Source organism: Fusarium oxysporum, chromosome 2 (assembly GCF_000149955.1).
Source record: "Fusarium oxysporum f. sp. lycopersici 4287 chromosome 2, whole genome shotgun sequence".
In the NCBI taxonomy this organism is placed as follows: Eukaryota; Fungi; Ascomycota; class Sordariomycetes; order Hypocreales; family Nectriaceae; genus Fusarium; species Fusarium oxysporum.
The window spans coordinates 5,007,105-5,021,391 of NC_030987.1; the positions used below are offsets into that span (position 1 = coordinate 5,007,105).

The following is a 14,287-nucleotide window of genomic DNA, read 5'->3' on the forward strand; positions in this document are numbered from 1 at the left end:
GAAGTTATCGTCGTCTGAACTTGTGGCCAGCTCAACACCAGTATCAGGAAACAACACTGTAAGTAAATCGACGGAAAAGGAAGAACTGTATTAGCAGGCCCACTGACAATTAGTAGCACCAGCCTCCAAGTGATGGACCTGACTCACCAGCCGGACAGTTTCGTGGCTGTCGGCTTCTTGAAGTCGCTCGGTCTGGCCCTGGCAACGCGACTGTTGACGTCGTTTTTTGCCACGATCTCGCTCTCGCTGTTTCTTGACTTCGGCTGGGACTGATGGAGGTGCCATGGTGCTTCAACGCGGTTGATTCTGATGAGATAGGTATATGATAGAAGAACGACACGCTCACATGTTCAAGAGACTTGTTAGGTTCCTCGGCTTCCCAAGGTGTTTTGGTTGAGACATTCTTTCCTTTTTCTCGTACGCGTCTCACCAATTTTTTCTTTCCAAGACCTGGCAAGGGGGCGAACTCAATTTCAAGCCTGAAAGAGTGATTGGCTAGAATGGACGCGTTGGCAGGGCTGCAGAGCAGTCATTGGTTCTAGAGAGCACGCTGACGAAAAAAAAGCAAACATGGTACAAGATGGAATCCCGTGCAACAGTCTTTATGGTAAACCTGGCAAATCTGGTAAACCTACTTCCAAAGAGCCCAGAGATGCGACGTAACGCTCTAGGGTAAGATAGAAGGCGGGCAGCGTGACAGGCCAAAACACGAACCGAAATTCATAGCGACATAGGATATGAAGAAATCTTTACCCATTATCAAAATGAATTCTCGGGAGCACGATGTGTTAACTTGACCGCGCTGCGAGTTGTGACAAAGTCCGCATTGTTCACTGTGACATAACGATATCCATGAACGGTATTTTCATGGAATCCATTCGTTCATCCACCTGGACAACTTCTTTGCTGTTCAGTCAAGCATTGCCCAAGACAAAGTCTAGCTGCTTTAGGACGTCGTTGTGGAGTCGACTGGGATATCGTCCGGCTCAAGCCCTGGCGTTATTGGCTCATTCCTGGAGTAGATCACGATGCTATGGAGCCAGCAGGGATACAGTCCGGTCCAAGCCCTCCGTAACGATAAGTGACAGGGCTGTAACGATATTTCGTAAGCAGTCTCTTTGAGCTCGGACCATGCTTCCGTTTCGACACCAATTCGGATGCATTCTTTTACATATTTTCTGGCCAGAGGTGAATAAAAAATGGGTTTACGGATATAAATCACTTGAGTACTTTCTTCTCTATCGTTTGATATAAGGATTCTGGGATGCATCGCGGTAGTTGAATTTTGGCAAAATAAAATGCCTCTGTCGACTACCCGCGCGAATTCCACCACCACCTCCCAGAACTCAAGCCTGGGGGGAGCCGGATTCGCATGTCCTATTTTTAACCCTAACCGGGACCTATTTAGGGTGTTTTTTAACTCCAATCGAATTGGGTTTAGTTTTGACCACGAAATTCTGATTGGCTATGAGCTGGGGAAGCGACGACGAGGTTCACAAGTAGTACGAGCGATAACGTCACAACGAGAGCAGGAATGAAGATAAAAAGAGCTTTTATAATATCTAAATGACCTTGAGACTGGGTATAGTGTATGGAAAGTAGTTTTGGTCAGCTCCCTACGCCCATGTCTAGTCACCTTTTTCATGATGTCAGGCTCTGTCCTCTGGCTCATCATCAGAATACAAGGAAGCACCAGCACAGTCTTCTCGGGTAGGGCAAACCCAGAGATCGTCCTCGTTAGGATACATCGTTACCATCAATCCATGAATCGGGCGAACCACTTCACTGCGAACCACGTGGTTCTCGTGAATGGTCGCGCTCACGGCCAGACTTTGACGCCGGTCCGGGTAATCTCCCACCAGTCATGTATGTTTATTTTCTGTCCCTTCGATCGTGTCTGTTGTCGCGGCGATGACGTTGAGTGCGACGAATTGGTCGATTCTGGGGTTCCCGGGCAGAAGAACGACGATTGGGCGGTCGACTCTCACGCTCTAGAATGGGAGCGCGACGACGACGACATGGTTGTATGCGGCTCTTGATACCGACTGATCGATGCCATGGTGTCTTGGCCTCTACCGCACCGATAGCTACACAAGCCATTTGGTCGTTTATATCCTGTCCCTGTCCCACATCCATGGTTACACAAACATTCAGCCACGACGGGTAATTAAAAACGCGTCGTCTCAAGTAGTAAGAATAGTAAGCGGCAACCCGGAAGCGGTCAATAGGAAGCGGCAACTCGGAAGCGGTAAATAGTAAGCGGCGAACAGGAAGCACTAAGCACTAAGCACTAAACTTGCTTGTATTTTCATTACTGTTTAATTACTAGGTCAGATATTTGCCGATTAGAAGGAGCTAGCCAATAATATGCCAAGCATCGTATTTACACCATAGGATCCCGGCAATTACCTCGGATCTCTTCTTTATCTGTGGGTTAATGAGAATGAGCCAGTGAATATGCAACGCACGGTCATGGAAGAGAACCAGGTGCCTCGACAATATTCGAGTATAAAACAGGCTGCTGTTCTCTTCACTTAGTATCCCTCAGCTCTCACTCCCTACGTATCTTCAGCAACAAAAACGTAGTGCGACTCCATTCTGCAGTCTTTCTCGATCATAAAATCCATTCTTACTCATTTATCTTGAAAATGGTCAATATCCTCTATCCTATCGCCCTCGCCATGGCTACCCTAGCCACTGCAGGTCCAACAGGATCGGGGAATGTGTGGTGGCATACTTGCGGGTAAGCAATGCCCTGGTTTTCATTGTCTCTTCGGTGTTTTCACCGACTATTTTGCTCTTTCTCTCTAACTGATCACCGTTTTAGAAACTGTAAATGCGCAGATTCAGGCAGCTATACTGGATTCCGTGGAACCTCTCCGTGCCTGCCAATCGATCAGTCCATCCGAGCAGTCGGTCTCACCAGATCTGGCAGCAAGATGACCACCTGCTCCATTTTCACTAGCGACAATTGTCAGGGCCCGGTGGCTCAGAGTGTGGGCGTTGCAGGAGGTACCTATGCATGCACGGCCTTCAACCAGAACGCCAAGAGTATCCGTTGTTATTATGACGTTTGAGGATAGCAGATGAATGACGAGGGCGTTTTGTGCCTGTCACTATTAATCGAACTATGGCGCAATTGAGCCAATTGCATAGGGTTAGCTCAACTAAGGCTACTGTATGATATGGGACTATTTTACAGGGTCGGCTTAGTATTGGGCTGCCTGTTGCTGCACTATTTACCGTTTAGTTCTTAGTCCGCTTATTATATATCTTTTTATATAGAACAATGTCAAATCAACTCTACACCCTGGCGATAATCAACCCTACTAGGTTTAAAGTGGGTCAATAAAATCAACTCTAGTAGAGGTTGATTTTGGACTGTAGGACTAGGGTTGGAAGGCCGAGCTCCGTTATAGACTTGAGTGCCATGGTCTGACAGATATTCTTGAAACAAGCTAAAAAATAATAGATTGTTGGTTAGATCTTACATTCATTGTGATAGACGTTAATAAATAGTATTCAAAGCTCGACGCGCTGCTGTTAAAGTGTTGTCTTGCCTGAACGTATAACTAAGAACCAATCAGAAATCCAAGTCAACCCATGTCAAAATCGAGTTTACCCCAACGCTAGTCCATTTTTCGAAATTCAAGTCTACCCCTTGTTAAAAATCAAGTTAACCCCCTGTAAAGTGGGGTAAATTAAATCAATTGTTATACAATTGATTTTGGACTGTAGTATTAGGGCGAAGTTCTTCCCGCCATTGCCAGATAATATCGAAGACGAAGGACCGCGATAACAGAGAGCCCTAGTAACAATGCCTGACCTGACTTTAGAAGAAGTGGAACGTCAACTGTGGGCGACAAAATCATGGAAGGCACCAGGAGAAGATAGGCTACCAGCGATTATCTAGAAGCTAGTCTGGCCCTCGGTGAAATATGACATCCTCGCCATCTTTTAGGCATCACTGAAGGAAGGCGTGATACCAGACTAGTGGAGATATATTTGGATTATCCTACTTAAGAAGCCAGGTAAAGATGATTATATGATTGCGAAAGCGTGGAGGCCGATCTTGCTTCTTGCTATGCTAGGTAAAGTGTTAGAGTCGGTAGTTGCTGAGAGGATCTTCTATGCAGTAGAGACTTATAGACTTCTTCTGACTAACTATTTCGGTGCGCAGAAGCAGCAATTAGCAGAGCAAGCCCTTATACTCCTATAAGAATATATCTTCTCAGCTTGGCGCTTATGCTATGTTATAAGTCTTATTAGTTTCGATGTTAAAGGGGCATATAATGGCGTATGCAAAGAGAGGTTGCTGCAGCAGATGAAGGCGAGAGGGATCCTAGAGGGTCTCTTGCGCTAGATCGATGCCTTTTGTTTAGAGCGAACTGCAACTATTATAATTAATAGCTAAAGTTCCGAAAGCTAACCTCTATTATAAGCAGGACTCCTGCAGGGGTTGCCCTTATTGCTAATACTGTTTCTGTTTTTTAATGCAGATCTAGTGCAGACTTAGATCGATAGGAATGGTAGTGCCATCGCCTTCGTCGACGACTACACGGCGTAGGTATCAGGACCAATAGCCTAGAGCAACCAGAGAGGGATATAAGTAATAATTAATAGAGCTCTTAACTAGGAGAGATACAGCAGTGCGATATTTAAGGCAGAAAAGACGGCAATTATATATTTTACCAGATATACAGGCAGAATAGACTTGGAACCTTTTACTATTAAGGGCGAGAAAGTTATCCTAACGGATTAGATTAAGATTCTTGGGGTGGTTATAGACTTGCGCCTTTACTATAAGTAATACATTGCAAGGGCAGCAACAAAGGGTTTAGAAGCAGCAATAAAATTAAGATAATTAAAGGGAATGGCCCCCTTAATAATGAGATAGCTTTTTACAGCTATAGTGGCTCCTATAGTAAACTACGCCTCTAATATCTAGATACATGCATATAAGATGGCGTTAGCATATGCCGTTTATTAAGTTCAAAGGGTAGGAGCGCAGGCGATTATAGGGTCCTTTATAAGTGTAGCAACAGGAGTAGCCGAGGCAGAAGCTTATATAGCAACTATTTACGAATGGTTTTGGAGATAAGTAAGTAAACTCTGGGTGGATATATATACCCTTCTATGGATAAATCCGATCTAAAATCTCTTATAAGGGATTAAAGCTTTCCGGCGATTTATATCTCTGCTTAGATGCATTGCAGACATATGCAGAGAGCTACCGAGAGATACCATAGAGATCATCTAGCTGTTTGCCCTTGCCTCATAGGAAGAACGTATATAAGCCATGTTAGGCAGACAGGAAGGGGAAGAAGATAATAAGATTAAAGAGTTAGCTAAAGCAGGATAGGCAGTAAGAATAGCAATAAGCAGCTTAGCGAGAAACGATCTAGTCGGCATAGGAGGAACCGTTTAAATCCCTATATCCTTAGCAAGAGCCAGCAAGATTATCAAGACCTTCTTGGTTACGCTAAGGACGACAGAAGAACATAACCTATATACCGCCGAACTAGCAGCTATTACTTATAGTCTTAAATATCTGCCAGAGATAAAGTATCGGGTTATAGTGATTTTAATAAGTAACAGATCAGCGGCATAAGCTATAGGTAATCCTCGCCAGTAATTAGGCCAGGGATATATTTAGGAGATATATAATGCTATAAAAAAGCTTAAAGAAGATATAAATAGAGTAAGGCTTATCTAGCTACTATCTAATAGTAAGCTTAAAATCCAGAGGATAGCTAAGATATTAGCCTGCTATGCAACAGAGCCGTATATTATACCACGCATAGGAATAAGCAAAGCAAAGATAATAAATTCTTAGTTAAATAAGAGCAGACTTGCAAAGGGAGAGGAAACTACTAGACGGAGTTAGTAGATATTTAAGAAAGGTCAACTTAGCTCTGCCTGGTAAATATACTTGGCTATTATATAATTAGCTACTATGGAAGGAAGCTAGCATGCTGGCATAACTTAGAACCAGGATGGCATAACTAAATGGCTACCTGTATTAAATCGGAGCAGCAGTGACTGATAAATGCCTATGTAGGCAAGCAAAAGAAACAGTAGAGTACTTCCTCTTCCGATGTGTAAAATGGATAGTATAGTGCAAGGAGATGATGCTTTAATGTATAGAGGAAAAGCGCGGCAACCTCTCCTTTCATTTAGGGGGCAAAGCTGTATTAGACGGACAAAAGTGGACACCGAACATGGAAGCAGTACGAGTAACAATCCGTTTTGCGATTGCCATAGGTCGCCTAGAACAGAGATGACAATAACATCACTACTAACCTATCTACCATAAAATTATACCTACCGATAACCACTACCCTAGACAACCAGAAGTAGGCACCGCTTCAGCCGCCGAAGATAGGAAACTGAACACTTGGAGGAATTGGGCTTCAAGTTGATCTGCTACCACTAACCGATACGGGGATCTAGGAGAACAATGAAGAGACAAAGAACAAGGCGGGAAACATAGGGGCTCTGCGAGATCAAGACATCAATTGGCGAAATGTATGTATTTTTAGTTTTTAGAGTCCTATGGGCGGTGGCCTACCGGGCGTAATAGATCTGTGTCTGTCTGACTACTAGGGACGATCCTAGACGGCTTATCATAGTGAATTGCACCAAAGAACATCTGAGAATGTCTACCAGGCCGTCTACAGGGCTGCACCTTATCTTGATGGAGTCTCTCACCCTGTGGTGTTGTCAAAAGAAGCTTCTGAAATAGAAGGGGCTAGACTTACAGCAGAGTAAAATGACCACTTGGTATAGTCACCGTCTGTACGGTCGATAGAGACCTCATCAGAAAACCACCAACTATACCAAAAAGACTCACCTTCATGACGATATTTGTCACAGAAAGCTTTTCTCAATTGAGCACTTTCTTCGCTGAGAAACGGGCGTCGAAGTGCAAGCTTGTGTTGTATCTTCTGATTGATAAGCCAGCGACGAATTGTGCTTCTTTTGCAGTTCAAACTGGCGCAATTAATTATTTCTTGGTATGAGATAAAAGCATTTCTTCCAATGAGTACTTTGATATGATTTTTATCTATATCTGATAGTCGTGATGGCCTTCCAGAGCGAGGTAAATCTTTTGCTGATTGTTGGTGATGGTACCGTCGAATGACTCCGTAGATCGCATGCCGACTTAGCCCCTCACTGTCTGCGATATCCTGCACGCAAACACCTGATTCGTACATCGTTACAAACCTCGTTCTTTTGCAAGGAGAATGATGTGTTTTTTTGCCGTATTCGAGGCATCTTTTCCTATAGAAATAACGCGATGAAGTTGTGGTGTTGATGTTGATGTTTAATTGAAAGCGGGGTCCGGACCTCGGATGTGTCGGAACTTTTGCACGGGACTGTAGAGTCAAGTTATCAACTGCAAGATGCGGCACCAACGTCGGTCTCCGACATGTAAGTAGTTCTTGCAGTGACTATAATACGCACCAATTAAACGTGTTTGCGATTTTTGCGACTCAGTAAACTCCCTCCCAAACTCCCCGTCGGGCTAAGTGGCTGATTGCGTGGCGGCGGTTCAAAAGCTTATCTCGTCCGAAAAGATGCCGTGTTTTGATCACCTGTAATCACTAGCCTAAAGCTTATTCCCTCTAGTTATCAGCTAGTTAGTTTCACAACCCTCAACCCCTACTATCTACAAGGATTAACCCCGAGGTAGTTGATAAGCTGCAACCCTACTCTCTGGGAGGTGTCACTCAGGGGCCCCGGGAAGGGTATGCCGCTTCTATCATTCTGGTATCGGGGGGGAGGGGTCAATTCAGGGCTGTCGAAGCAGGTTTCAGCGTCGTAATGCCATGAGATTTCAGCCTCAGAGATGATTTTTTCCTAGACAAAGAATGGCTGTCTTTAATTAGTGAGTTATTAACTGGGAACTTGACATGTTTCCAGAGATTGTCACGATAGCCCACCTACTGGGTTGAGCCCTATCCAGGTTCCCATTTGTAGTAGAAAGGTGAGTAGAAGTAAATTCATCGAAGCACATATTTTCAAAGCACGATTATCTCTGGCAGGGACGAAAGGGGTTGCAGAAACACATAGGTATTCACGAGGCTGAGATAACTCTAATGATCAACTCGAGACGCATCTTGGAAAGTAGGAAGCTAGGCTTACAGGGCTCTTTGTTGCGCTAAAATGCCCAGATCCTTAGCAACGACAGAGAATATCACATTTTTGCGGCAACGTACCACTCGCTTATCTTGTATGTTGGACGATTCTTTAATTGCCCTCCCTGGCAATGCGTGGATTGCCCAGTCCGCCAAGCGACTGGAAGGATGGTTCCCTGTGGCAGCTTTCTGCGAGAGGGACTGTAATAGAGTATTGAAATGTGTTGCGAAGGATCTGCGTGATCTTATGTATGGCTATGTTGCTGCTGATAGCATCTAATAATAGGCTCTTGAATTGGCTATCATGTACTTAGCGGGACGATCGGCACACACTAGCGTAAGTTGCGGCCGCATCTTCAGGGCGGTAGGGGACGGTATGCTGCTACTGACTCGTATATAACCCTGTAGATAAGGAAGGCTAGTTTAAAGAGAGCTAGATGTCTCTGGTTTAGCGCAAGTTACAGCCGTATATTAAGTTAACCTACAACTCATAAGTGTCGCAGACTTTCAAATCACCGCTAGTCTATGCGAAATCTCCACGTTTGGATGCTACTTTATAAGCTGTGTAGGATTAAGCCTACCCCGTCTGCTGTTGATCCATCACCCGGCATCCAGGATGTCATCATCGCACGTCGACCTGGCTATTACAGTGCCTACCTTGGTAGGATCTGTGTTGTCAACCATAGCCATAGTAGTAGTGCTGAGCCTGCATGCGATATCTCCTCCTACACGTCGACACGTTCGCCACGCCCTTATTATCAATCTCCTATTATGCGGTACGGGCACCATCGAAAGGTTGGCCATTTATGGGCTTCTAACAACCGGCTCAAGACTTGGCAGATATGATAAATAATACTATATCAGGCAGTCTGGCACTTAAGTATGGCCCACTTGACCAAGTTCTAACCAAAGGGCAATGTACCGCGAATGCGTGGGTGGGCCAACTCACAGTGCAGACGATTGACTTTAACATATTATTTATATCAATAACGGTTCTACTCACCGTGAAAAAGGCCTATCTACTACAGGATTCGTCATTGCGGAGTGTTATGTTAATATGCCTTTGTGCATGGATACCAGGGATCATTACCAGTATGTGATTTTTCTAACATGGACTGCAGTTGACACTCACTGTTTTGCAAGGCTTCACCGCCCTAGGACTACAAGCATATGGCCCGGTGGGCGGCAACTGGTGCTGGATTCAAGCGAAGTATCCTATCCTACGCTGGAGCTTGTCCTTTGGATGGCGCCTCTGCATATTCTTCTTGGTCATGGGCATTTATACTACGGTGTATTTCCAGCTCAAACGGACGTTTGGACGTTTCGGGGTCTCAGGGGCTTCTTCCGACGGAACAAATATAACCACGACAGACACAGCCTTGTGCAATCAGCACGCCACTACTCCAGCTTGGCCGCCAATCATGAAAGTCTCGTCACTTACCGTTGCTTATGAACTCGGAACCGTGAATGATGCAGCCAGTTCATCGTCTACAGCACCCATGAGCAACCAAGCTCACTGTTACAGCAACCCGGAGCCTGATTCTTCCAATGCCTCGGCTGCTGCCATAAGACAACCGGCGTGGAACAGAGCGTTGCCGAACCTACGGAGAATGATGTTGCTGAACGGCTATCCACTAGGATACCTTATCCTCTGGACTCCCGGAGTGGTCAACCGATTCATTGAAATTAAAGGTAAATCACCGCCATGGCTCGTCGCCTTCCTGGCTTCTACACAATACATTGGGCTGGTACATGCAATCACTTATGGCTATAATGAGCAGTTTCGACGCTCTATACAATCTTGGAAGGTTTTCCGGCAGAGACGGGAAAGGATTGAGGATTAATTAATAGAATAAGCAGATAATAGGATCTTATTGAACTAATTAGGCTATCAGTCTCTTTTAGATAACTTTTATAAAATTACACTTAGTATGTAATAGGCTGCCCCTATAATTGCAAGCTATAATAGCCTGGCTTTAAATAATAGTAAGTTATTTAGCTCTTGTTTTATTTCTTATTTATTAGGTACATATATCAGTAATTATTTCTTATTAGTTTTAGGTATAAATTAATTAACTAAGAAAGCTTTACTAGCTTATTAATCAGCTAGAAATAAAATGAAATAAAATAGAAATTGATAAATTATGTTTTTATTCGCAGGGGTCTAAGGGATTCCTCCCTATTTGGATAATCGATGCGATATACGTGCTGCATCTTGTTTTCTGTTTTAGAGGACATGTTATAAGAATCAAATAGTAACTAAATTTCAAAGTCGTAAATGTAAACTATCATATCATCCGCATGCGTTAAACCCCAAACTGTCCAGAACGTCCGAACGATCTTCTCCATCTAGTCTGAATCTCCATAGACAGGGTCAATAGATGGCCTGACAAAAATCTTGGAACCGCGACATTCCATGTGCCGGGTACATATACACATCAACTAATCACTCAACATGACTCATAACCTTCCCTTTGGAATCAGAATCTTGGCCGGATCGTCGTTCGGTTTCATAAGGATTGACATAGGTCGTTGCAAACTTCCTCGCGGGGACGCCCTGATCGAATAGCATGTCCAGCTCTGCATAAGAGCGGTCCTTGGGCTCTGGGAGTCGGAAATAAGCCCAAACAAAACACAAAGCGCAGTTACCGGCTCAGAAGAATGCCGATTTAGCTCCCCAGTTCCATGCCGTTGGGTTCAGCGAATATAAGCCGATGATATTAGTGTATGCAACCCCAACGATGTTGTAGGCATTTCGCGCTAACACAATCGTTCTTTGGCGAAGTCTCGACGACGGCAGCTCAGCGACGAGGGAGTAATAGACGGGGCCGACTGTGATGTCATAGGTGAAAGTGTAAACAAGAAGCAGTGATCCGATTTCCCAGGAGCGACTAGGTGCCTTTGGAGGAATGCCTAGGCATCCGGTGACGAAGAGGATCACAGTAAGGAGGAAGAGGCCCCATACGTAGATCTTGCGGCGACCTACCCGGGCCATCAACGGCCAGGACAGCACCGTACCGATAAAACCTAAGGCGAATTGGGCGATCGTCAGGTCGAAAGCGGAAGAATCTGCAAGACCGGCCTGCTCGTAGAAATATGTCGAATTGCCCATGAAGGAGGAACCACAGATGGTCTGGCGGATCCAGGTCAGGCATGCAATCTCAGTCCTACGGAGATTAACTCGTCCCCGGAAGCAGTGCAGGTACCCAGTGCCCTCGGTGATCTTCCTCTCAACCTGGTCAGTGTGGATCATCATGGCCACGGTCTCGTCAGCGTTGACGGTTGTACCTTTCGATTGCAGACGCTCCACCGACCGTTTAGCTTCCTCTACTCGGAGGCGTGTCATTGCCTGTAGGATGTCTCGCCGGACATTTTTGTATGTGATTTGTCATCTTGTACGCTCTAGCCACAAGCTTGTCGCTGCGAGCTTGATCTCTTTGCTGTGCTTTGTCTTCGCATGGGCTAGTAAGACCTTTTCGCTGATAGAGCGAAGACCACAATGTTTAGAGGCTGAACCCTTGTATACCGTAAGGTTTGGGTGTGGCGGCGAGCCGTTTGGTCGCAGTGGAAGTGTCTCTGGGTTTGGAAGATTGAGAGAATAGATTAGAGGCTTCAAACCACGGCGGGCAGACTTAGGTATATGATGCTTGTCGCCTGGGTGACGCGGCGCGCGCGTAGGGTTAATGGCGAAGCTGCATCCGATGCAAATTATTGCTGGCTCTGGCGAATTGTAGTACAAGCCGAGACTCTCGAGCTTTTGGAGCTGACTCGGCCGCAATGTGACAATAGCATCCGTATACGTCGCGAGGCCTGTTATATTAATAAAGTTGCGAAGGCACCAAGAGGATCGGATACCCTCTATGAAGTCACATTTAGCCAAGAACAAAGAGAGTGCACGAGTGAAGGCAACCACGGCGCCCTTGCTCGTCGCATAGTCGAGTCGGCTGGGGACGCCGATATAGGAGTCCACAGACGCACTATTGATGATCACGCCGCCCTTAGACAAATGTGGCAACACGTACTTGGTAAGATGGAAGTACGAGTCCAAATTGACGCGGAAAGTGGACGCCCACAGCTCCCTGTTGTCACAACGTTTGTTATGAATATGCCCCTCTGAATGACTGGTTGATGGATACTCACTCGGAAATGTCACAAATATCTCCTTGCTCCTGCCTAGTGGCAGCGTTGTTAACAAAGATATCGATCCCGCCGAGCGCTTCTACAGCCCGCTTTGCGACATCCTTGCAGTTAATCGACAAGGACAGATCGCTGGGGATGAGGATGACCTGCCCGCCGTTCTTCTCTACCTAGGTCTTGGTGTGCTGTGCGTCCTCTTCCTCGGGCGGGAGATAGACAATGGCCACGGTAGCGCCCTCCATAGCGAACAGGATGGCTACCGCACGGCCGATGCCGGAGACTCCTCCGGTGATAAAAGCCTTCTTCCCCGCGAGCTTACCCGATGGCGTGTACACAATGTCTTCGCCTTCGGATGGTAGGTGAACCTTTTGCGGCTTGGGCTCCAGGTCTCGCTCGAGGCCGGTGCTGGCCGGCTGTTGAGTGTTCTTGCTTGGGTCCATACTAGGATGGATGACCTTGTGGAAGGTCTCTTTGGCAGTCTCTTTGGCAGAGTCCATGGTTGCGTTTGCGGTGTTATTTCTCTGTGTTTGTCCTCCCAAATATGTTCTGGCTGGAAGATGGCCCGGCGCTTGAGTTGCCTTCTATTCCACGAAATATGGCATCTTATAAGTCTTGGGAAAACTTGCCTGTCCTTCATGCAGGAGCTTGATGGTCGTTTTCCCCGCATCAAAAAGGTAGTCATTCATGCGTCATAAGCATGTGTCAGTCAGATGAAATGGGTACGTTTTCGCAAGTGTGAAAAATCAAACACAGAGTGTCCCTTGTCTCGGTCCAAGTAAAGCCCCTGGACCCCAGGTTTTCTGCTTACCTGATCAGCACCCACCGTTGGTGGAGGGCTGGTCACGCTCGGCATTATGCGGTCATCATTGGCCAATCTGCCGATGGTTTCAGAGTCCGGCAGTTAGTTATCACCCCGTATCTCCGAGTCTCGAGGTTCTTATACACCAATGAGGCTGCGAAGGTGGGGAATTGATGGGCGGTTTATGATCTGCGCAGGCATGTGATTGTGCTTGGACGATTTAGGACACACCGAATGGGTTTTGCAACGAGACACTGCAGAGAGGATTTCCAGACCCATCGCCACTCCGGAAGATGCCGAATGGGGGTACAGACGAGTGTCCAGACCAGAAGCACCTTCTCCGTAGGCCTCATCTCCCACGTACCATTATGAACGCATAATCGTAGGAGCGAATGAAAAACGCTTCTTCACCTATCTCAAAATGTGGATCTGCATGGCCTCACTCCAAAATGCAGGGAAATTGGAGGGCACCCCCAACTCAACGGCTATTATTAGTTTCAAGCTATTTGCTATTATTCTCCAAAGCGTCCACTCTGGATGGCACCGTGATGTGTTCACTCGATCTTATGACATTATATAAACTCTGTCTTGGAGCCATGGCGGGCGTCGAACGTCTGTTTGTGCGTTTCTTGCTGTCATCTGTTTTAATTAATGACCATCGCAAGTTCCAGGGTCGTGCCACCGACATTAGCAGTCCCGTCTTCTACATGCTGAAGCCCGACGCGGACAAACCGTTGCTTCAAGAGTCTGAAATGGCCTAAAGATGTCGTAAATGCGTTCCCGGGAAAACGGTCGGCGGTGTGTAATGAACCAGAAACATCTCAATGAAGATGCGTGAAAAGATACCATAGATCAACCATTAAGCATAACTAATACGAGATGCTGAAAATTAATGCTATCGGTCACGAAGTCGTGCATATATAACCCCACGCACACGACGTCAGCCTGAAAGATCCTGAGCGGCTTCCTGTCGTTCTTTCGTGTCTGTGAGTATCTATTTCTGGTCCTGAGGGCGGGTGATAAGAACTATGTGACGTTTTCTGAATGAACCTGGTCTAGGATGTTCGGGTTCCTCCTCCGCTTTGTCGCCCACGAGGGGGGTTGTGGCCACCATTATGCACGACGGTGCTCCTGATGCAGCTAGGCTGGGAGTATGATGCACTCGGCTGCTCATATAGTGCAGTATTATCCTTTGCAGCTCAGCTGCGTC

The 14,287-nt window shown here is 46.1% G+C and overlaps 7 protein-coding genes across 7 annotated transcripts in view; 5 read left to right on the plus strand and 2 right to left on the minus strand.

The window, feature by feature from the left end:
• Positions 1–66, plus strand: part of FOXG_15873 (uncharacterized protein) — a gene marked incomplete at both ends in the record, with an annotated part of 4,922 nt that extends 4,856 nt beyond the window's left edge. The window contains one exon of the mRNA XM_018395984.1: positions 31–66. Within this exon, the coding sequence (XP_018256493.1) occupies positions 31–66 (36 nt within the window). The remainder of the gene's footprint in view (positions 1–30) is intronic.
• Positions 67–90: 24 nt separating this feature from the next.
• On the minus strand, positions 91–285 carry FOXG_22239 (uncharacterized protein; the record flags this gene model as incomplete). The annotated part of the gene is made up of 2 exons (XM_018402638.1): positions 91–102; positions 148–285. The coding sequence occupies 2 exons, from the start codon at positions 283–285 to the stop codon at positions 91–93; spliced, it is 150 nt and encodes a 49-aa protein (XP_018256494.1).
• Positions 286–1,646: 1,361 nt separating this feature from the next.
• Positions 1,647–2,039, plus strand: FOXG_15874 (uncharacterized protein; the record flags this gene model as incomplete). Its single annotated transcript, XM_018395985.1, has 1 exon — positions 1,647–2,039. One exon carries the CDS (start codon positions 1,647–1,649, stop codon positions 2,037–2,039), a length of 393 nt encoding a protein of 130 aa, XP_018256495.1.
• A 609-nt stretch (positions 2,040–2,648) lies between these two features.
• FOXG_15875 (uncharacterized protein) lies at positions 2,649–3,077 on the plus strand (the record flags this gene model as incomplete). Its single annotated transcript, XM_018395986.1, has 2 exons — positions 2,649–2,743; positions 2,828–3,077. 2 exons carry the CDS (start codon positions 2,649–2,651, stop codon positions 3,075–3,077), a joined length of 345 nt encoding a protein of 114 aa, XP_018256496.1.
• Positions 3,078–8,666: 5,589 nt separating this feature from the next.
• On the plus strand, positions 8,667–9,985 carry FOXG_15876 (uncharacterized protein; the record flags this gene model as incomplete). Its single annotated transcript, XM_018395987.1, has 3 exons — positions 8,667–8,802; positions 8,973–9,076; positions 9,263–9,985. 3 exons carry the CDS (start codon positions 8,667–8,669, stop codon positions 9,983–9,985), a joined length of 963 nt encoding a protein of 320 aa, XP_018256497.1.
• Positions 9,986–10,794: 809 nt separating this feature from the next.
• Positions 10,795–12,775, minus strand: FOXG_22240 (uncharacterized protein; the record flags this gene model as incomplete). The annotated part of the gene is made up of 5 exons (XM_018402639.1): positions 10,795–11,468; positions 11,541–11,951; positions 11,997–12,220; positions 12,282–12,448; positions 12,506–12,775. 5 exons carry the CDS (start codon positions 12,773–12,775, stop codon positions 10,795–10,797), a joined length of 1,746 nt encoding a protein of 581 aa, XP_018256498.1.
• An 898-nt stretch (positions 12,776–13,673) lies between these two features.
• FOXG_22241 (uncharacterized protein) lies at positions 13,674–13,838 on the plus strand (the record flags this gene model as incomplete). The annotated part of the gene is made up of 2 exons (XM_018402640.1): positions 13,674–13,697; positions 13,749–13,838. 2 exons carry the CDS (start codon positions 13,674–13,676, stop codon positions 13,836–13,838), a joined length of 114 nt encoding a protein of 37 aa, XP_018256499.1.
• Between the last annotated feature and the right edge of the window lie 449 nt (positions 13,839–14,287).